This window comes from Taudactylus pleione, unplaced genomic scaffold, assembly GCF_031769625.1.
Source record: "Taudactylus pleione unplaced genomic scaffold, aTauple2 ptg002745l, whole genome shotgun sequence".
Lineage (NCBI taxonomy): Eukaryota > Metazoa > Chordata > Amphibia > Anura > Myobatrachidae > Taudactylus > Taudactylus pleione.
In genome coordinates this window covers 20,983-43,474 of record NW_028287120.1, presented here as the reverse complement: position 1 = coordinate 43,474, position 22,492 = coordinate 20,983, and the positions used below count along the sequence as shown (strand labels likewise).

General features: G+C 53.2%; 1 protein-coding gene across 2 annotated transcripts in view; it reads right to left on the bottom strand.

The window, feature by feature from the left end:
• LOC148431161 (uncharacterized) overlaps positions 1-8,103 on the bottom strand; it is a 79,138-nt gene extending 71,035 nt beyond the window's left edge. For both annotated transcript variants that reach the window (XM_088466259.1, XM_088466260.1), the window contains exons 1-2: positions 8,017-8,103; positions 390-2,706 (exon numbers count right to left, since the gene is read on the bottom strand). In XM_088466259.1, the coding sequence (XP_088322385.1) occupies positions 390-2,706; positions 8,017-8,054 (2,355 nt within the window). In that variant the 5' untranslated portion in view covers positions 8,055-8,103. The remainder of the gene's footprint in view (positions 1-389; positions 2,707-8,016) is intronic.
• Positions 8,104-22,492: the final 14,389 nt, after the last annotated feature.

Below are 22,492 nucleotides of genomic sequence, written 5' to 3'. Positions count from 1 at the left end.
TATTTAGTTTCCAACTATAAACTTATAAGTATTTGACAATTGTACAAGCTCTGGGCACTCAATCCCGGCTCTATTCAACATCGTAATTAATTGAATTCAACCCCCAATGTATATAATGTTTTCCCATAAGAGATCATGCCTCTCCCACATGAAAGCCACAGAAGTACTGTATAAGGGACACAGATGAGAGTATAGGCACAGACAGCCAGCCATCAGCAAAGACCTAGGATTGATCTAGCGTAAGCAAGACAATAAACTAGATGACACTGTGCTAAAAATTGCCCCAGACATTAACGTAAAAACCAGGGGCTATCGGGGGAAAGACTACAGACCGTTCCTCCATAAAAATATACTGTAACAATCTAGCAGTGTTAATGATCCATACATACCTTACTCCCAGGCTGAGGGTCTTCCCGAGATCGCTTGTCCAAATGCTTTGCTTGTTGTCCGAGTCTAAAGTTAATATCACCTCTCAAGTCAACGTCACTGAAATCCATTTTCCTATAATCGGTGTCCTCGCTACCGATAAATTTCATCCCAGGAGTGTCGCCCTCTGGTCCAGAGGATTTAGCAGACGCTGTATTCTGGGCCTGATGAGACATTGGGTCAGTGGATGGTGTCTCAGATGTATGGGAGACGGACTGTCCTTTAGTCTCTGGAATGACATTGTCTTGCTCTCTCTGTCGTTTTAGTTCTTTAGCTGCCATTTTCAGAAAGTCAAAAAGCATGGAGTTCTGATTGAGGAGAGCCACTGGGCTTTGCTCCTTTACAACTCGTAGGTCCTCGTCCTTCTCTTGCTTGTATCCACTTGTTCGGAAGTCTTGATCACACTCTACCATTTTGGATTCCTTACTGAAGTCTTCTTTCTTGCGTAAATCTTGGTCACTAGGGCACGTATCCTTGCTGGGGTTGTCCGTATACCCCACGGTCTTTTCTACCATATCTTTAGGCCCAAGCTTAGGGTTTTCTGGTTTTGATCTGTCTCTGAAATCCGTGTCTAACTTCCCAGGACAGCTAGAGGCCTTGGACTTGCTCTGTACTTCTCCCTTTGATGTAGCGTTGGCCTGAGGCCCATCCTGATGAGGGCCTTCAGATTTTATAGTAGGCAAAGCGGACATCCGTGGCTCTTCGTAAGACAGGAACAGGTTCCTACCATCATCTGCATTAAGGACAGGCTTTTTGAAGTCATCAAAAAGAAAGAGGGACTCCTTTGGCGCTAGGACAGGAGCTGGCACTTCACTATAATCTGTTGCCGCTTTCATCTCAGTCGGGGCTTCTTGGTTGGTTTTCTGCACAGAACGTGAATCGTCACTTTCTGCCACCACCGGGTTATCAGCACTTTTACGGTAATCTGAATCCGCACTTTCCCTTTCCCGGTAATCTGAATCAGTTTTCTCTTTACCCCGGTAATCTAAATCTACAAATTTCATGTCTCTGTAATCTGAAAGTGTATTCTCTCGGTCCCGATAGTCTGAGTCCCCAATCTCCTTATCCCGGTAATCAGAGTCTGTGGTCTCTTTCCCGCGGTAGTCTGTGTCTTTGTGTTTTTGGAAGTTGACCCCTGGAACCTCCATCTTTTTGTACTGTGCATGTAATGAATGTCTATAACCCATCTCAGCAGAGTTCTGTGGACCTTCATCAAATGTCTCCTGCTCTTTGTACTGTACCTCCATGAAATCCGAGGCTGCAGTCTCTTTTTCTCTGTACCGCAAAGCCCTGTTCTCACTGCCTGAATAATCTAGGCCCCCCCTTTCCCTGTAGTCTAATCCTCTCTCTCTGTCTATATGCCCCTCCATATTAGACTCTTTCCCTCTTAAATTATGGTCTGCAGACTCTCGAAAATGCCCAGGAATACCTCTCTCTCTATAGTCCATTGCCATTCTCTCCCGCAGCTCTAATTCCATAGCCTCCCTCTCCCTTAAAGCCAATGCCACAGCCTCCCTCTCCCTGAGTGCCAGTGCCGCAGCCTCCCTCTCTCGGATTAATATTTCTGAAGGCCCTCTATCTAAGAGCAGTATCTCTGCAGCATCCCTCTCTCTCATCTCCAACAACGCAGCCTCTCTTTTTCTTCGTTCTAACAAGATATTTAGTCTACGGTTATACTCTAATTCTGCCACTTCCCTATCTCTGTAATCTAGTGCGGCAGCCAATCTCTCCCTACGTTCTAGATCTAATGCTGCCCTCTCCCTGAGCCCCACTTCTGCAACCATCTGTTTCCTGTACTCCAGGCTTTCCCTTTCCCTATATATGGAAGGGGGTGGAAGTTTTACTCTGTATGCAATTGCTTGTTCCTTTTCATGTCTATAATCCACATCAGGTCTACCCCTCTCTCTGTGGTCCACGATAGATGCTTCTTTCGCTCTATAATCCATATCGGGGGCCAGAAGGCCCCTAAACTCGTTCCCTAGTGTGTTCTGTTCGCGATAGTGCATCCCTTCTTCTCGGAGATGTAGATCCCTGTAATCCACTGGGGGGTGCCCTCTTCTGGAGAGGTTGAAATTCATTGGTTCTTCTGGTGGTATCCTGCCCTCCTCCCACGCTGCATGCTGGCCTGTTCCCATGTCCCTGCGGCTGTAAAGACCTCCTTGGCTGCCAAAGTGAGAACTGGAAATGCCTGCTGCCCCCTGAAATGGAAAAGGTCGGTCCCTCATTCCTGGTGGGATACCATGCGACCACCTTTGGGAAAAAGGTTCATCTGGATGGTCCCTGGGGAAGAAGACACTTAGGTTACAGCCTGTTTTAGATTAATCACATAAACTGCATTTAGAACAAGGGATACTCCAGACAGAGGCATCAGTCATACACCGCTCACCATGGGACAGGGGCACTAGCTGCCCTCTGCCTGCTAGCTCTAAAAGGCTCCACCTCACACAGAGGAAATTGGTATCACAAAGAGAAAAGTCAATGTACGGTGATATATTAATAAGTGTCTTTACACTGCAAGAAACAAATGGTGAAATTTAGGAGTGCAACATAGTGATATAGGTCCATGGACATTTATGGTAAAAAAAAAATTAAGGAAACTAAAGTTGGATATAGGAGCAATGGGCGATTTGATTTCAATAGCAGTGATTGCAAATATGAGCTATAGCGCATATTTTACCCACTTTTGAGGACCGGGGACTCACTTTTCAAAAAACTGGTGGGTCCCCTGGGACGCGCTCCGCTGCAGCCAATCCCTTGCTACCAATGAAGTGACGGACAGGGGCGAGCTGGGCTGGGAGGCAGAGGGGAATATGCTTCCAGGGCTGGACTTCTCTGCAATCCGCTTGGAGTTGAACCTGTGATCGCTGGGGAGTTGCAGCACTGGCAGCGAGAAGTAGTAGTAGAGGGAGCGCCGGGGAGTTGCAGCACACTGCCAGCGGGGAGTAGGAGAGGGAGCGCCGGGGAGTTGCAGCACACTGCCAGCGGGGAGTAGGAGAGGGATCGCTGGGGAGTTGCAGCACACTGCCAGCGGGGAGTAGGAGAGGGATCGCTGGGGAGTTGCAGCACACTGCCAGCGGGGAGTAGGAGAGGGATCGCTGGGGAGTTGCAGCACACTGCCAGCGGGGAGTAGGAGAGGGATCGCTGGGGAGTTGCAGCACACTGCCAGCGGGGAGTAGGAGAGGGATCGCTGGGGAGTTGCAGCACACTGCCAGCGGGGAGTAGGAGAGGGATCGCTGGGGAGTTGCAGCACACTGCCAGCGGGGAGTAGGAGAGGGATCGCTGGGGAGTTGCAGCACACTGCCAGCGGGGAGTAGGAGAGGGATCGCTGGGGAGTTGCAGCACACTGCCAGCGGGGAGTAGGAAAGGGATCGCTGGGGAGCTGCAGCACACTGCCAGCGGGGAGTAGGAGAGGGATCGCTGGGGAGCTGCAGCACACTGCCAGCGGGGAGTAGGAGAGGGATCGCTGGGGAGCTGCAGCACACTGCCAGCGGGGAGTAGGAGAGGGATCGCTGGGGAGCTGCAGCACACTGCCAGCGGGGAGTAGGAGAGGGATCGCTGGGGAGTTGCAGCACACTGCCAGCGGGGAGTAGGAGAGGGATCGCTGGGGAGTTGCAGCACACTGCCAGCGGGGAGTAGGAGAGGGATCGCTGGGGAGTTGCAGCACACTGCCAGCGGGGAGTAGGAGAGGGATCGCTGGGGAGTTGCAGCACACTGCCAGCGGGGAGTAGGAGAGGGATCGCTGGGGAGCTGCAGCACACTGCCAGCGGGGAGTAGGAGAGGGATCGCTGGGGAGTTGCAGCAGCAGGGAGGTGTATGTGTGTATATATATATATATATATATATATATATATATACACACACACACACACATACACACACATACATAGATAGATAGAGAGATAGATATATATATATATATATATATATACACACACACACATTTACTCCCAGGAGCATTAACTCTGTTTATGTGTATTATATTAAATTTATACATTTTTATTAATCCTTTGGTGTTCATGATGTTTTAAGCGCCTTTGCAGTATATCCCTGTTTTAGTTTTCCAATAAACAATAAAACAATCTGCTTTGTTTTATCTCCAGGAAAGAGCGAGCAGCTCACTTAGCTGACTATGGCTCGTATTCAATTTGAGGCAAAATATCGGAATCTGTGATAAATTATCACCGATGACGTCATTTTCGCCTATTTGAATTATCCCCGTATTCAATTTCAGACTTTTTGCTGGTGCAAAAAGTCTTTGTAAAAAAAAAAAAAAAAAAAAAAGAAAAAAGGGGATAACTTTTCACCATATTTAACATGGCGAAAAACAGTGCAGAATTGGGGTTTAGGGGTGCAGGCTTAAAAAAAATTAGCCTGCACCCCTAGGAGTATCATTTGAAAAAAAAAACTGCCACAAATATTAAAAAAAAAAAAAAAACGGGACACCCCCAAAAATATTACTTTACATTTGGGGGTGAAAAAAAAAAAAAAAATGAGGGGAAAAAAATGCCAAACTAACAAAATTAATTCTGTTGGGGTCCCCAAGTATGCGGCAGGTGTTTTCTTCAATGCGCAGAGTATCGGCAGGTGCATTTTTGCATAATTTTTCAAAGTAACTTTAGGGACTTAAATATATGCTTACCCCCATTTTCATGTACCCCAAATTTGATGGGTCCCCTTCTAGAAATGTAAAAAAAAAAAAAAAGTGCTCTTCCGCATCACTACTTCAAAGTCGGGAAAAAAACACCTGCCGCGGCTATTTAAAAAATGCAGAACACATTCTGCAGGGCTAAACGGGAGTACCCAGAGTTGACCCCCATGTCTGGACATCTTTAGAGGGGGGTCCTAGGAACAAAGCCCGAAAATTCCCAAATTTTTTGCAATACTTCCCTTTCCACCGGGTCCCGTTTACGCTGCTTCCTAATTGAATACGGGGATAAAGAGGGCACATGCCCGATACTTTATCCCCAGAAAAGCTGCGATGTGGAGCGAAAAGTCAAACTGAATATGCCCCCAAGCCTGTTTCCTTCTCAAGAGGCAGAGGAAAGTCTATAAGAAGATGAGTTCCTTGCGAGAACCAAGAACTTTCACACCCCTCAGAGTCTGACATCACATCCCTGAGAAACTCAGAGGCCTCACATATCTATCAGATCTGTTTCTGCTAGGCTGGAAACCCTCGGTGAGCCAATCTGAACAACTCTATACCACATTGCCAAGCCTAAAACGGGTTTGAGATAGGCTTCAACTACCAGCTTCCAGTCATGCCATCATTATGAACCGCTACTCTGGGAACAGAGGTGATGCTGGAAAACCAAACTACGGAGCATCAACCTCAGATGCAACTCCCATTTAACCATACCCTCAATGGTGAGAAACCTGGAAACTGCATTCTGGCTTAGCTCATGCTTCACAAAGCGAGGACTGAAGGAGCACAGGACTCTTGTGGTTGTGAAATGTAGTGAGGGCAAAGAGGAGGAGGCCTTAATGAGCCATTGCACAGATATCGCCAGGCTTTTAGCTGCAAGAGAAGGCAAAGGTCTAATGCAATGTTTCTCAAACTCATTCCTCAGGGTGCACTAACAGTGCGTGTTTTCCAGGTCTCCTCACAGAATCACAAGTGACATAATTAGCTCCACCTGTGGATCTCTTAAAATGTGTCAGCCAGTAATGAACACACCTGCGCACAAACTAGGTAAAATGGAAACCCTGCGCTGTTCGTGCTCCCTGAGGAATGAGTTTGGGAAACATTGGACCAGTGCATCCAGGTAAAGTCACTGAGGATTCTGCAGAAATAGCCAAAGCGGATGGACACGTGCAGCTAGCAGAGAGCTGAGCTATGGATGAGACAAAAAAAGTCTGCAAGATATATATAGCAGGGCACTAATCAACTCAGAATTGCCAGGAGATGTATAGAACGGAGAGCTGTAGAAGGCAGAATTGCTGTCAGTTCTGTCGGGATAGCAAGACAAACAAGGTCCTGGTCGCGAGGGACGAGCGTCTCCTCTCCGGGTCATGCATGGCTACTGTGCCCAATGCTGGGCATACATTGCCAAATATCGCTGGCACACACTGTGATACATCTTACATTGTATTGGCCCCAATATCTGCGCTCAGCCCCCAGGGGAGGAGACATTTCCCCTGTTCCTTCCCAGGGGAAATGTCTGTCTGTTGACCGCGGCTGAAAAAGTTAAAAGCCCGACCGATCGATATTTAACCCTCAGTCGGACACACATATACTACAATTATCGTGTTGATCCACGGACATCGGGTGGTCGGCCCAATAATTGTAGAGGGTATGCCCAGCATAAGGATGCAATGTATGAACCAACGTTTCAATGTTATCAAAACATTTTTGGCAGAGTTCAGCCAACACTAAAACGTTGGTTCATACATTGCACCCGCGATTTGCTTGTTATTGCACAGAATGCCGGCACACACTGGTGTCTATATGGTGCCACTCGTGTCAGAACGCCTCTGTTGGAGGGCACCGGCTTTATGCTATTTTGGAGAATGCCGCTTGCCACAGACAATATATCTTTCTTATTATATCAGCTGCTAAAAAAAGGCTGAATAAAGTGTCCTTCTCATATGCACGTAATGTTGGTTGGTAAGTGATGTAGAGAATTGTTACAATGAGCCCAAACTAATATCTGGATTTGCCAGTCAGAATCTACAGGTCACTGACCAGGGACAGCGCTGTCCATCTGGCTACACGCAGTTTTTACCAATTTATCGGAGAGGAGAGAGCGACTGGCAGAATCGGGAGGCAGCGACGTGACGTCATCGCATAACGTTTCAAGCCAGACGGACGCCGCAGAACGAGAGACATCCAGCCGAGAAGCAAACGCCGTGGAAAAGGTAGGCAGAAGTAGGGAAAGCTTAGACAGCCCATTCTCCTGCCCTTACCGGACATATATACCCGGCACGGAGAACGCTAATTCCGGCATAATAGGTGGATCTCAGAAACACCCGCTCTTCCTTAATAAAAAGTCACAAAAGGACTATAAACATTTTTTATTGATTTTAATAAAGGTATTGCATTTAAACGCACTTTGTACACTACAAACGCTTTGTTTATATGGTTTTACGATCCCTTGTATTTATCACAAAGCAGCTTATATAGCCATATTACAGTGCGGTCCCACTACCTTCCATAAGTTATCGGTGTGTTTTACCAGGATCAAAGCACCAACCGTATTCACATCTCAGGAGAAAGGAGACGCAGATGGGCAAGGGAGGGAGAGGACCAGGGTAGAACGACTGATTGCCAATGTGGGCACAGATGTTAAATATCACTAAACATGTCAGAGGAAATAACAGCGAGAGGGATTTGTAGCTCAGCCCTATTGCGCGGCGGGTAAGAGACAAGCGCAACATGTCACCAATCGGAGCCATTAAACGTCACATACAGTAGTGGAGAATGACAGGACCTTCCGGTCACACACGGATACATACATCTAACCTACTGCTTGTACTCATCCCGTCATTCTCCAAACTCACTCTGTATAGAACCTGCCCTCACACGTGCCCAGGGCAGGAGAGATCCCTGTATAACGCTGGGTATTCAGCAACGGTAACAAGGGCAAAACTCACCGAAAACCAGAGCTTGGGGGCTGAGAACCGTCCCACATCTTCCCAGCCTTTATGGAGAGGCCTTAGCTACAGCAAGTAGACACGTCTGCAAATTAAAGCAATAACCATTCAGATATACAAATTATATTACCAATGTAAGTGAAATAGAAGCCAAACCTAATTCATAAATAAGTCATTTTAATTTCACAAAACATATAAAGATGGAAACAATCCAATATGTAGGGAAAAGGTAACAGCCCCTAGGGACAACACAGGCAATTCTGCTCCGCGTAATGCTAGAATATAATTTGTCTGCATCACGATCACCTCCATGTACAGCACTGTATAGTAGCACTTTATAACAAAGGATAATAAAACTATTATAGATCTGTGGCTTGCACGCTTATCCTTATAACATTGCCGTCTCCTTGCATTTGGCATTGGCTCTAATCTTCCGAAAACAACACTTGTGGACTAAATGAGATAAATGTAAGAACATTACACATTGGGTTTTTTTGAATACAGGATTAATCTTGAAAAATGTTATTTTTTATTCACCTACTCCTTTATCAATGTTATAATTCCAAAACTATTGTTAAACCGTACGACATAATTAAACAAAATAATTAGTGAGAACTGGACTAATGGGTGTTCTCCGGTAACAAATAACAATGGTGTAAACGGACTACAACGTTTTTAAATGTCTGCAGCATTGACAGTGAAAAGCACTCTCCATCCAACATAGGACGGCTTGGGGGGGGGGGGGTGCGTCTATTCCCAATTCTGTATCAGTGTGTTGTGCTGCGTCCTTAGTGGTTCCTAATAAAATGTTTCTAGGGAGAACTAAGCCTTAGCGAGCAGGGATGTACCACCCTTTATTCTATCAAAGTACTATTATCAGTGTATGGTTTTATTCCGTGCTCTGACCAAGGAGGAAAGTGCTGAACACGTAACAATCCTAAGCCCAAGTGAAATCATACTGTATGCTGCGTACACACGGTACAATAAGCTGACAGATGTTAGCGATTGACAGTTTCTGGCCCCTGCAAACGACCACATGATGGTCGATATCGACCATCTACTGTCGTCTGTGCAAGTAGTCAGACCTGGTGGATATCGACCAGGTTACCCTGCTTACTATAGGGACCTGCGGACATAGTTTGTGGGTCGTTAAGGGGTTACTGCATGTGTTGGATGAACATCCAACGCATGCAGGACGATCAGACAACGATCGTCTGATCGTTATCTGATCGTTGCCATCGTACCGTGTGTACGCAGCAATAGTCTTCATTCTGGCACCCTGCACCTGTCACAGCCAGTTCCTCCGAACTGCCTGGGGCGTCACTCTAAGCTCTGGTGCACAGCTGCACAGTGTCTACAGGCTATAGGAAAATAGGCATGTGATACACAGGAAAAAGCAGGTCTGCCCAAACATGTCCAGCTACATGACACTGTACCCTCTGCATGAGACAGAACAAGTCCCAGATGCCCCACCAGCCATACAGCAGACGTAGGTGCCATTTTGCGTTCAGTCCAAGGAGGAACCACAAGTATCAGCATACTCACCAGTCTTGCATCATACTTATGTCATTTTAGAATGCTGGGTAAGGTGGAATCACACATGCGAGCAAGCCTTGCCAGCTATATAGCCAACGTAGGCATCCTTTGGACTGGAGGTGAATAAACTAGCGCAGACTCTAGAAGCAGCCTGCCGATCAGTGAAGGGACAGATCTTACACATGATGTATTACTAAGCTACAGCGATACATCACTCCTCACTGCTCAGCACCCCGCACCTAGCATACATCACTCCTCACTGATCAGCACCCCGCACCTAGCGTACATCACTCCTCACTGCTCAGCACCCCGCACCTAGCGTACATCACTCCTCACTGATCAGCACCCCGCACCTAGCGTACATCACTCCTCACTGCTCAGCACCCCGCACCTAGCGTACATCACTCCTCACTGATCAGCACCCCGCACCTAGCGTACATCACTCCTCACTGGTCAGCACCCGGCACCTAGCGTACATCACTCCTCACTGCTCAGCACCTAGCGTACATCACTCCTCACTGCTCAGCACCTAGCGTACATCACTCCTCACTGATCAGCACCCCGCACCTAGCGTAGATCACTCCTCACTGATCAGCACCCCGCACCTAGCGTACATCGCTCCTCACTGATCAGCACCCGGCACCTAGCGTACATCGCTCCTCACTGATCAGCACCCCGCACCTAGCGTACATCACTCCTCACTGATCAGCACCCCGCACCTAGCATACATCGCTCGACACTGATCATCACCCCGCACCTAGCGTACATCGCTCCTCACTGCTCAGCACCCCGCACCTAGCGTACATCGCTCCACACTGATCAGCACCCCGCACCTAGCGTACATCACTGCTCAGCACCCCGCACCTAGCGTACATCACTCCTCACTGCTCAGCACCCCGCACCTAGCGTACATCGCTCCTCAATGATCAGCACCCCGCACCTAGCGTACATCGCTCCTCACTGCTCAGCACCTAGCGTACATCACTCCTCACTGCTCAGCACCCCGCACCTAGCGTACATCACTCCTCACTGATCAGCACCCCGCACCTAGCGTACATCACTCCTCACTGGTCAGCACCCGGCACCTAGCGTACATCACTCCTCACTGCTCAGCACCTAGCGTACATCACTCCTCACTGATCAGCACCCCGCACCTAGCGTAGATCACTCCTCACTGATCAGCACCCCGCACCTAGCGTACATCGCTCCTCACTGATCAGCACCCGGCACCTAGCGTACATCGCTCCTCACTGATCAGCACCCCGCACCTAGCGTACATCGCTCCTCACTGCTCAGCACCCCGCACCTAGCGTACATCGCTCCACACTGATCAGCACCCCGCACCTAGCGTACATCGCTCCTCACTGCTCAGCACCCCGCACCTAGCGTACATCGCTCCTCAATGATCAGCACCCGGCACCTAGCGTACATCGCTCCTCACTGATCAGCACCTAGCGTACATCACTCCTCACTGCTCAGCACCCCGCACCTAGCGTACATCGCTCCTCACTGATCAGCACCCGGCACCTAGCGTACATCGCTCCTCACTGATCAGCACCCCGCACCTAGCGTACATCACTCCTCACTGATCAGCACCCCGCACCTAGCGTACATCGCTCCTCACTGATCATCACCCCGCACCTAGCGTACATCACTCCTCACTGATCAGCACCCCGCACCTAGCGTACATCACTCCTCACTGCTCAGCACCCCGCACCTAGCGTACATCACTCCTCACTGCTCAGCACCCCGCACCTAGCGTACATCACTCCTCACTGATCAGCACCTAGCGTACATCACTCCTCACTGATCAGCACCCCGCACCTAGCGTACATCACTCCTCACTGATCAGCACCTAGCGTACATCACTCCTCACTGATCAGCACCTAGCGTACATCACTCCTCACTGATCAGCACCCCGCACCTAGCGTACATCACTCCTCACTGATCAGCACCCCGCACCTAGCGTACATCACTCCTCACTGCTCAGCACCCCGCACCTAGCATACATCACTCCACACTGCTCAGCACCCCGCACCTAGCGTACATCACTCCTCACTGATCAGCACCCCGCACCTAGCGTACATCACTCCTCACTGGTCAGCACCCGGCACCTAGCGTACATCACTCCTCACTGCTCAGCACCTAGCGTACATCACTCCTCACTGATCAGCACCCCGCACCTAGCGTAGATCACTCCTCACTGATCAGCACCCCGCACCTAGCGTACATCGCTCCTCACTGATCAGCACCCGGCACCTAGCGTACATCGCTCCTCACTGATCAGCACCCCGCACCTAGCGTACATCACTCCTCACTGATCAGCACCCCGCACCTAGCATACATCGCTCGACACTGATCATCACCCCGCACCTAGCGTACATCACTCCTCACTGCTCAGCACCCCGCACCTAGCGTACATCGCTCCACACTGATCAGCACCCCGCACCTAGCGTACATCACTGCTCAGCACCCCGCACCTAGCGTACATCACTCCTCACTGCTCAGCACCCCGCACCTAGCGTACATCGCTCCTCAATGATCAGCACCCCGCACCTAGCGTACATCGCTCCTCACTGCTCAGCACCTAGCGTACATCACTCCTCACTGCTCAGCACCCCGCACCTAGCGTACATCACTCCTCACTGATCAGCACCCCGCACCTAGCGTACATCACTCCTCACTGGTCAGCACCCGGCACCTAGCGTACATCACTCCTCACTGCTCAGCACCTAGCGTACATCACTCCTCACTGATCAGCACCCCGCACCTAGCGTAGATCACTCCTCACTGATCAGCACCCCGCACCTAGCGTACATCGCTCCTCACTGATCAGCACCCGGCACCTAGCGTACATCGCTCCTCACTGATCAGCACCCCGCACCTAGCGTACATCACTCCTCACTGCTCAGCACCCCGCACCTAGCGTACATCGCTCCACACTGATCAGCACCCCGCACCTAGCGTACATCGCTCCTCACTGCTCAGCACCCCGCACCTAGCGTACATCGCTCCTCAATGATCAGCACCCGGCACCTAGCGTACATCGCTCCTCACTGATCAGCACCTAGCGTACATCACTCCTCACTGCTCAGCACCCCGCACCTAGCGTACATCGCTCCTCACTGATCAGCACCCCGCACCTAGCGTACATCACTCCTCACTGATCAGCACCCCGCACCTAGCGTACATCACTCCTCACTGGTCAGCACCCGGCACCTAGCGTACATCACTCCTCACTGCTCAGCACCTAGCGTACATCACTCCTCACTGATCAGCACCCCGCACCTAGCGTAGATCACTCCTCACTGATCAGCACCCGGCACCTAGCGTACATCGCTCCTCACTGATCAGCACCCCGCACCTAGCGTACATCGCTCCTCACTGCTCAGCACCCCGCACCTAGCGTACATCGCTCCACACTGATCAGCACCCCGCACCTAGCGTACATCGCTCCTCACTGCTCAGCACCCCGCACCTAGCGTACATCGCTCCTCAATGATCAGCACCCGGCACCTAGCGTACATCGCTCCTCACTGATCAGCACCTAGCGTACATCACTCCTCACTGCTCAGCACCCCGCACCTAGCGTACATCGCTCCTCACTGATCAGCACCCGGCACCTAGCGTACATCGCTCCTCACTGATCAGCACCCCGCACCTAGCGTACATCACTCCTCACTGATCAGCACCCCGCACCTAGCGTACATCGCTCCTCACTGATCATCACCCCGCACCTAGCGTACATCACTCCTCACTGATCAGCACCCCGCACCTAGCGTACATCACTCCTCACTGCTCAGCACCCCGCACCTAGCGTACATCACTCCTCACTGCTCAGCACCCCGCACCTAGCGTACATCACTCCTCACTGATCAGCACCTAGCGTACATCACTCCTCACTGATCAGCACCCCGCACCTAGCGTACATCACTCCTCACTGATCAGCACCTAGCGTACATCACTCCTCACTGATCAGCACCTAGCGTACATCACTCCTCACTGATCAGCACCCCGCACCTAGCGTACATCACTCCTCACTGATCAGCACCCCGCACCTAGCGTACATCACTCCTCACTGCTCAGCACCCCGCACCTAGCATACATCACTCCACACTGCTCAGCACCCCGCACCTAGCGTACATCACTCCTCACTGATCAGCACCCCGCACCTAGCGTACATCACTCCTCACTGGTCAGCACCCGGCACCTAGCGTACATCACTCCTCACTGCTCAGCACCTAGCGTACATCACTCCTCACTGATCAGCACCCCGCACCTAGCGTAGATCACTCCTCACTGATCAGCACCCCGCACCTAGCGTACATCGCTCCTCACTGATCAGCACCCGGCACCTAGCGTACATCGCTCCTCACTGATCAGCACCCCGCACCTAGCGTACATCACTCCTCACTGATCAGCACCCCGCACCTAGCATACATCGCTCCTCACTGATCATCACCCGGCACCTAGCGTACATCGCTCCTCACTGCTCAGCACCCCGCACCTAGCGTACATCGCTCCACACTGATCAGCACCCCGCACCTAGCGTACATCACTGCTCAGCACCCCGCACCTAGCGTACATCACTCCTCACTGCTCAGCACCCCGCACCTAGCGTACATCGCTCCTCAATGATCAGCACCCCGCACCTAGCGTACATCGCTCCTCACTGCTCAGCACCTAGCGTACATCACTCCTCACTGCTCAGCACCCCGCACCTAGCGTACATCACTCCTCACTGATCAGCACCCCGCACCTAGCGTACATCACTCCTCACTGGTCAGCACCCGGCACCTAGCGTACATCACTCCTCACTGCTCAGCACCTAGCGTACATCACTCCTCACTGATCAGCACCCCGCACCTAGCGTAGATCACTCCTCACTGATCAGCACCCCGCACCTAGCGTACATCGCTCCTCACTGATCAGCACCCGGCACCTAGCGTACATCGCTCCTCACTGATCAGCACCCCGCACCTAGCGTACATCACTCCTCACTGATCAGCACCCCGCACCTAGCATACATCGCTCCTCACTGATCATCACCCCGCACCTAGCGTACATCGCTCCTCACTGCTCAGCACCCCGCACCTAGCGTACATCGCTCCACACTGATCAGCACCCCGCACCTAGCGTACATCGCTCCTCACTGCTCAGCACCCCGCACCTAGCGTACATCGCTCCTCAATGATCAGCACCCGGCACCTAGCGTACATCGCTCCTCACTGATCAGCACCTAGCGTACATCACTCCTCACTGCTCAGCACCCCGCACCTAGCGTACATCGCTCCTCACTGATCAGCACCCGGCACCTAGCGTACATCGCTCCTCACTGATCAGCACCCCGCACCTAGCGTACATCGCTCCTCACTGATCAGCACCCCGCACCTAGCGTACATCGCTCCTCACTGATCATCACCCCGCACCTAGCGTACATCACTCCTCACTGATCAGCACCCCGCACCTAGCGTACATCACTCCTCACTGCTCAGCACCCCGCACCTAGCGTACATCACTCCTCACTGCTCAGCACCCCGCACCTAGCGTACATCACTCCTCACTGATCAGCACCCCGCACCTAGCGTACATCACTCCTCACTGATCAGCACCTAGCGTACATCACTCCTCACTGATCAGCACCCCGCACCTAGCGTACATCACTCCTCACTGATCAGCACCTAGCGTACATCACTCCTCACTGATCAGCACCTAGCGTACATCACTCCTCACTGATCAGCACCCCGCACCTAGCGTACATCACTCCTCACTGATCAGCACCCCGCACCTAGCGTACATCACTCCTCACTGATCAGCACCCCGCACCTAGTGTACATCACTCCTCACTGATCAGCACTCGGCACCTAGCGTACATCACTCCTCACTGATCAGCACCCGGCACCTAGCGTACATCACTCCTCACTGCTCAGCACCCCGCACCTAGCGTACATCACTCCTCACTGCTCAGCACCCCGCACCTAGCGTACATCGCTCCTCACTGCTCAGCACCTAGCGTACATCACTCCTCAGCACCCCGCACCTAGCGTACATCACTCCTCACTGCTCAGCACCTAGCGTACATCACTCCTCACTGATCAGCACCTAGCGTACATCACTCCTCACTGATCAGCACCCGGCACCTAGCGTACATCACTCCTCACTGCTCAGCACCCCGCACCTAGCGTACATCACTCCTCACTGATCAGCACCCCGCACCTAGCGTACATCGCTCCTCACTGATCAGCACCCGGCACCTAGCGTACATCGCTCCTCACTGATCAGCACCCCGCACCTAGCGTACATCGCTCCTCACTGATCAGCACCCCGCACCTAGCGTACATCGCTCCTCACTGATCATCACCCCGCACCTAGCGTACATCACTCCTCACTGATCAGCACCCCGCACCTAGCGTACATCACTCCTCACTGCTCAGCACCCCGCACCTAGCGTACATCACTCCTCACTGCTCAGCACCTAGCGTACATCACTCCTCACTGATCAGCACCTAGCGTACATCACTCCTCACTGATCAGCACCCCGCACCTAGCGTACATCACTCCTCACTGATCAGCACCTAGCGTACATCACTCCTCACTGATCAGCACCTAGCGTACATCACTCCTCACTGATCATCACCCCGCACCTAGCGTACATCACTCCTCACTGATCAGCACCCCGCACCTAGAGTACATCACTCCTCACTGCTCAGCACCCCGCACCTAGCGTACATCACTCCTCACTGATCAGCACCTAGCGTACATCACTCCTCACTGATCATCACCCCGCACCTAGCGTACATCACTCCTCACTGATCAGCACCTAGCGTACATCACTCCTCAGCACCCCGCACCTAGCGTACATCACTCCTCACTGCTCAGCACCTAGCGTACATCACTCATCACTGATCTGCACCCGGCACCTAGCGTACATCAATCCTCACTGCTCAGCACCCGGCACCTAGCGTACATCACTCCTCACTGCTCAGCACCCGGCACCTAGCGTACATCGCTCCTCACTGCTCAGCACCCCGCACCTAGCGTACATCACTCCTCACTGCTCAGCACCCCGCACCTAGCGTACATCACTCCTCACTGCTCAGCACCCGGCACCTAGCGTACATCGCTCCTCACTGCTCAGCACCCGGCACCTAGCGTACATCGCTCCTCACTGATCAGCACCCGGCACCTAGCGTACATCGCTCCTCACTGCTCAGCACCCCGCACCTAGCGTACATCGCTCCTCACTGCTCAGCACCCCGCACCTAGCGTACATCGCTCCTCACTGCTCAGCACCTAGCGTACATCACTCCTCACTGCTCAGCACCCCGCACCTAGCGTACATCACTCCTCACTGCTCAGCACCCCGCACCTAGCGTACATCACTCCTCACTGCTCAGCACCCCGCACCTAGCGTACATCACTCCTCACTGATCAGCACCCCGCACCTAGCGTACATCACTCCTCACTGATCAGCACCTAGCGTACATCACTCCTCACTGATCATCACCCCGCACCTAGCGTACATCACTCCTCACTGATCAGCACCCCGCACCTAGCGTACATCACTCCTCACTGCTCAGCACCCCGCACCTAGCGTACATCACTCCTCACTGCTCAGCACCCCGCACCTAGCGTACATCACTCCTCACTGATCAGCACCTAGCGTACATCACTCCTCACTGCTCAGCACCCCGCACCTAGCGTACATCACTCCTCACTGATCAGCACCCCGCACCTAGCGTACATCACTCCTCACTGATCAGCACCTAGCGTACATCACTCCTCACTGCTCAGCACCCCGCACCTAGCGTACATCACTCCTCACTGCTCAGCACCCCGCACCTAGCGTACATCACTCCTCACTGCTCAGCACCTAGCGTACATCACTCCTCACTGATCAGCACCCCGCACCTAGCGTACATCACTCCTCACTGCTCAGCACCTAGCGTACATCACTCCTCACTGCTCAGCACCTAGCGTACATCGCTCCTCACTGATCAGCACCCCGCACCTAGCGTACATCGCTCCTCACTGATCAGCACCCCGCACCTAGCGTACATCACTCCTCAGCACCCCGCACCTAGCGTACATCACTCCTCACTGCTCAGCACCTAGCGTACATCACTCCTCACTGATCAGCACCTAGCGTACATCACTCCTCACTGATCAGCACCTAGCGTACATCACTCCTCACTGATCAGCACCCGGCACCTAGCGTACATCACTCCTCACTGCTCAGCACCCCGCACCTAGCGTACATCACTCCTCACTGCTCAGCACCCCTCACCTAGCGTACATCACTCCTCACTGCTCAGCACCCCGCACCTACCGTACATCACTCCTCACTGCTCAGCACCTAGCGTACATCACTCCTCACTGATCAGCACCTAGCGTACATCACTCCTCACTGCTCAGCACCCCGCACCTAGCGTACATCACTTCTCACTGCTCAGCACCCCGCACCTAGCGTACATCACTCCTCACTGCTCAGCACCTAGCGTACATCACTCCTCACTGATCAGCACCCCGCACCTAGCGTACATCGCTCCTCACTGATCAGCACCTAGCGTACATCACTCCTCAATGATCAGCACCCCGCACCTAGCGTACATCGCTCCTCACTGATCAGCACCTAGCGTACATCACTCCTCACTGCTCAGCACCTAGCGTACATCACTCCTCACTGATCAGCACCCCGCACCTAGCGTACATCACTCCTCACTGCTCAGCACCTAGCGTACATCACTCCTCACTGCTCAGCACCTAGCGTACATCACTCCTCACTGATCAGCACCCCGCACCTAGCGTACATCACTCCTCACTGATCAGCACCTAGCGTACATCACTCCTCACTGATCAGCACCTAGCGTACATCACTCCTCACTGATCAGCACCTAGCGTACATCACTCCTCACTGTTCAGCACCTAGCGTACATCACTCCTCACTGATCAGCACCTAGCGTACATCACTCCTCACTGATCAGCACCCCGCACCTAGCGTACATCACTCCTCACTGCTCAGCACCCCGCACCTAGCGTACATCACTCCTCACTGCTCAGCACCCCGCACCTAGCGTACATCACTCCTCACTGATCAGCACCTAGCGTACATCAATACTCACTGATCAGCACCTAGCGTACATCACTCCTCACTGCTCAGCACCCCGCACCTAGCATACATCACTCCTCACTGCTCAGCACCCCGCACCTAGAGTACATCACTCCTCACTGATCAGCACCCCGCACCTAGCGTACATCGCTCCTCACTGATCAGCACCCCGCACCTAGCGTACATCACTCCTCACTGCTCAGCACCCGGCACCTAGCGTACATCGCTCCTCACTGATCAGCACCCCGCACCTAGCGTACATCACTCCTCACTGCTCAGCACCCGGCACCTAGCGTACATCACTCCTCACTGCTCAGCACCCCGCACCTAGCGTACATCACTCCTCAGCACCCGGCACCTAGCGTACATCGCTCCTCACTGCTCAGCACCCGGCACCTAGCGTACATCGCTCCTCACTGATCAGCACCCGGCACCTAGCGTACATCACTCCTCACTGCTCAGCACCCCGCACCTAGCGTACATCACTCCTCACTGCTCAGCACCCCGCACCTAGCGTACATCGCTCCTCACTGCTCAGCACCCGGCACCTAGCGTACATCACTCCTCACTGCTCAGCACCTAGCGTACATCACTCCTCACTGCTCAGCACCTAGCGTACATCACTCCTCACTGATCAGCACCCCGCACCTAGCGTACATCACTCCTCAGCACCTCGCACCTAGCGTACATCGCTCCTCACTGCTCAGCACCTAGCGTACATCACTCCTCACTGCTCAGCACCTAGCGTACATCGCTCCTCACTGATCAGCACCCGGCACCTAGCGTACATCACTCCTCACTGCTCAGCACCCCGCACCTAGCGTACATCGCTCCTCACTGCTCAGCACCCCGCACCTAGCGTACATCACTCCTCACTGCTCAGCACCTAGCGTACATCACTCCTCACTGCTCAGCACCCCGCACCTAGCGTACATCACTCCTCACTGCTCAGCACCTAGCGTACATCACTCCTCACTGCTCAGCACCCCGCACCTAGCGTACATCACTCCTCACTGATCAGCACCCCGCACCTAGCGTACATCACTCCTCACTGATCAGCACCCCGCACCTAGCATACATCACTCCTCACTAATCAGCACCCCGCACCTAGCGTACATCACTCCTCACTGATCAGCACCCCGCACCTAGCGTACATCGCTCCTCACTGATCAGCACCTAGCGTACATCACTCCTCACTGATCAGCACCTAGCGTACATCACTCCTCACTGATCAGCACCCGGCACCTAGCGTACATCACTCCTCACTGCTCAGCACCCCGCACCTAGCGTACATCACTCCTCACTGCTCAGCACCTAGCGTACATCACTCCTCACTGATCAGCACCCCGCACCTAGTGTACATCACTCCTCACTGATCAGCACTCGGCACCTAGCGTACATCACTCCTCACTGATCAGCACCCGGCACCTAGCGTACATCACTCCTCACTGCTCAGCACCCCGCACCTAGCGTACATCACTCCTCACTGATCAGCACCCCGCACCTAGCGTACATCACTCCTCACTGATCAGCACCCCGCACCTAGCGTACATCGCTCCTCACTGATCAGCACCTAGCGTACATCACTCCTCACTGATCAGCACCCCGCACCTAGCGTACATCGCTCCTCACTGATCAGCACCTAGCGTACATCACTCCTCACTGATCAGCACCTAGCGTACATCACTCCTCACTGATCAGCACCCGGCACCTAGCGTACATCACTCCTCACTGCTCAGCACCCCGCACCTAGCGTACATCACTCCTCACTGCTCAGCACCCCGCACCTAGCGTACATCACTCCTCACTGCTCAGCACCTAGCGTACATCACTCCTCACTGATCAGCACCCGGCACCTAGCGTACATCACTCCTCACTGATCAGCACCCCGCACCTAGCGTACATCGCTCCTCACTGATCAGCACCTAGCGTACATCACTCCTCACTGATCAGCACCTAGCGTACATCACTCCTCACTGATCAGCACCCGGCACCTAGCGTACATCACTCCTCACTGCTCAGCACCCCGCACCTAGCGTACATCACTCCTCACTGATCAGCACCAGGCACCTAGCGTACATCACTCCTCACTGATCAGCACCCCGCACCTAGCGTACATCACTCCTCACTGATCAGCACCCCGCACCTAGCGTACATCACTCCTCACTGCTCAGCACCCCGCACCTAGCGTACATCACTCCTCACTGCTCAGCACCTAGCGTACATCACTCCTCACTGATCAGCACCGGGCATCTAGCGTACATCACTCCTCACTGATCAGCACCTAGCGTACATCACTCCTCACTGATCAGCACCCGGCACCTAGCGTACATCACTCCTCACTGCTCAGCACCCCGCACCTAGCGTACATCACTCCTCACTGCTCAGCACCCCGCACCTAGCGTACATCGCTCCTCACTGCTCAGCACCTAGCGTACATCACTCCTCAGCACCCCGCACCTAGCGTACATCACTCCTCACTGCTCAGCACCTAGCGTACATCACTCCTCACTGCTCAGCACCCCGCACCTAGCGTACATCACTCCTCACTGATCAGCACCCCGCACCTAGCGTACATCGCTCCTCACTGATCAGCACCCGGCACCTAGCGTACATCGCTCCTCACTGATCAGCACCCCGCACCTAGCGTACATCGCTCCTCACTGATCAGCACCCCGCACCTAGCGTACATCGCTCCTCACTGATCAGCACCCCGCACCTAGCGTACATCACTCCTCACTGATCAGCACCCCGCACCTAGCGTACATCACTCCTCAGCACCCCGCACCTAGCGTACATCACTCCTCACTGCTCAGCACCTAGCGTACATCACTGCTCACTGATCAGCACCTAGCGTACATCACTCCTCACTGATCATCACCCCGCACCTAGCGTACATCACTCCTCACTGATCAGCACCCCGCACCTAGCGTACATCACTCCTCACTGCTCAGCACCCCGCACCTAGCGTACATCACTCCTCACTGATCAGCACCTAGCGTACATCACTCCTCACTGATCATCACCCCGCACCTAGCGTACATCACTCCTCACTGATCAGCACCTAGCGTACATCACTCCTCAGCACCCCGAACCTAGCGTACATCACTCCTCACTGCTCAGCACCTAGCGTACATCACTCCTCACTGATCAGCACCTAGCGTACATCACTCCTCACTGCTCAGCACCCCGCACCTAGCGTACATCACTCCTCACTGATCAGCACCCCGCACCTAGCGTACATCACTCCTCACTGATCAGCACCCCGCACCTAGCGTACATCACTCCTCACTGATCAGCACCCCGCACCTAGCGTACATCACTCCTCACTGATCAGCACCCCGCACCTAGCGTACATCACTCCTCACTGATCAGCACCCCGCACCTAGCGTACATCACTCCTCACTGATCAGCACCCCGCACCTAGCGTACATCACTCCTCACTGATCTGCACCCGGCACCTAGCGTACATCACTCCTCACTGCTCAGCACCCGGCACCTAGCGTACATCACTCCTCACTGCTCAGCACCCGGCACCTAGCGTACATCGCTCCTCACTGCTCAGCACCCCGCACCTAGCGTACATCACTCCTCACTGCTCAGCACCCCGCACCTAGCGTACATCACTCCTCACTGCTCAGCACCCGGCACCTAGCGTACATCGCTCCTCACTGCTCAGCACCCGGCACCTAGCGTACATCGCTCCTCACTGATCAGCACCCGGCACCTAGCGTACATCGCTCCTCACTGCTCAGCACCCCGCACCTAGCCTACATCGCTCCTCACTGCTCAGCACCCCGCACCTAGCGTACATCGCTCCTCACTGCTCAG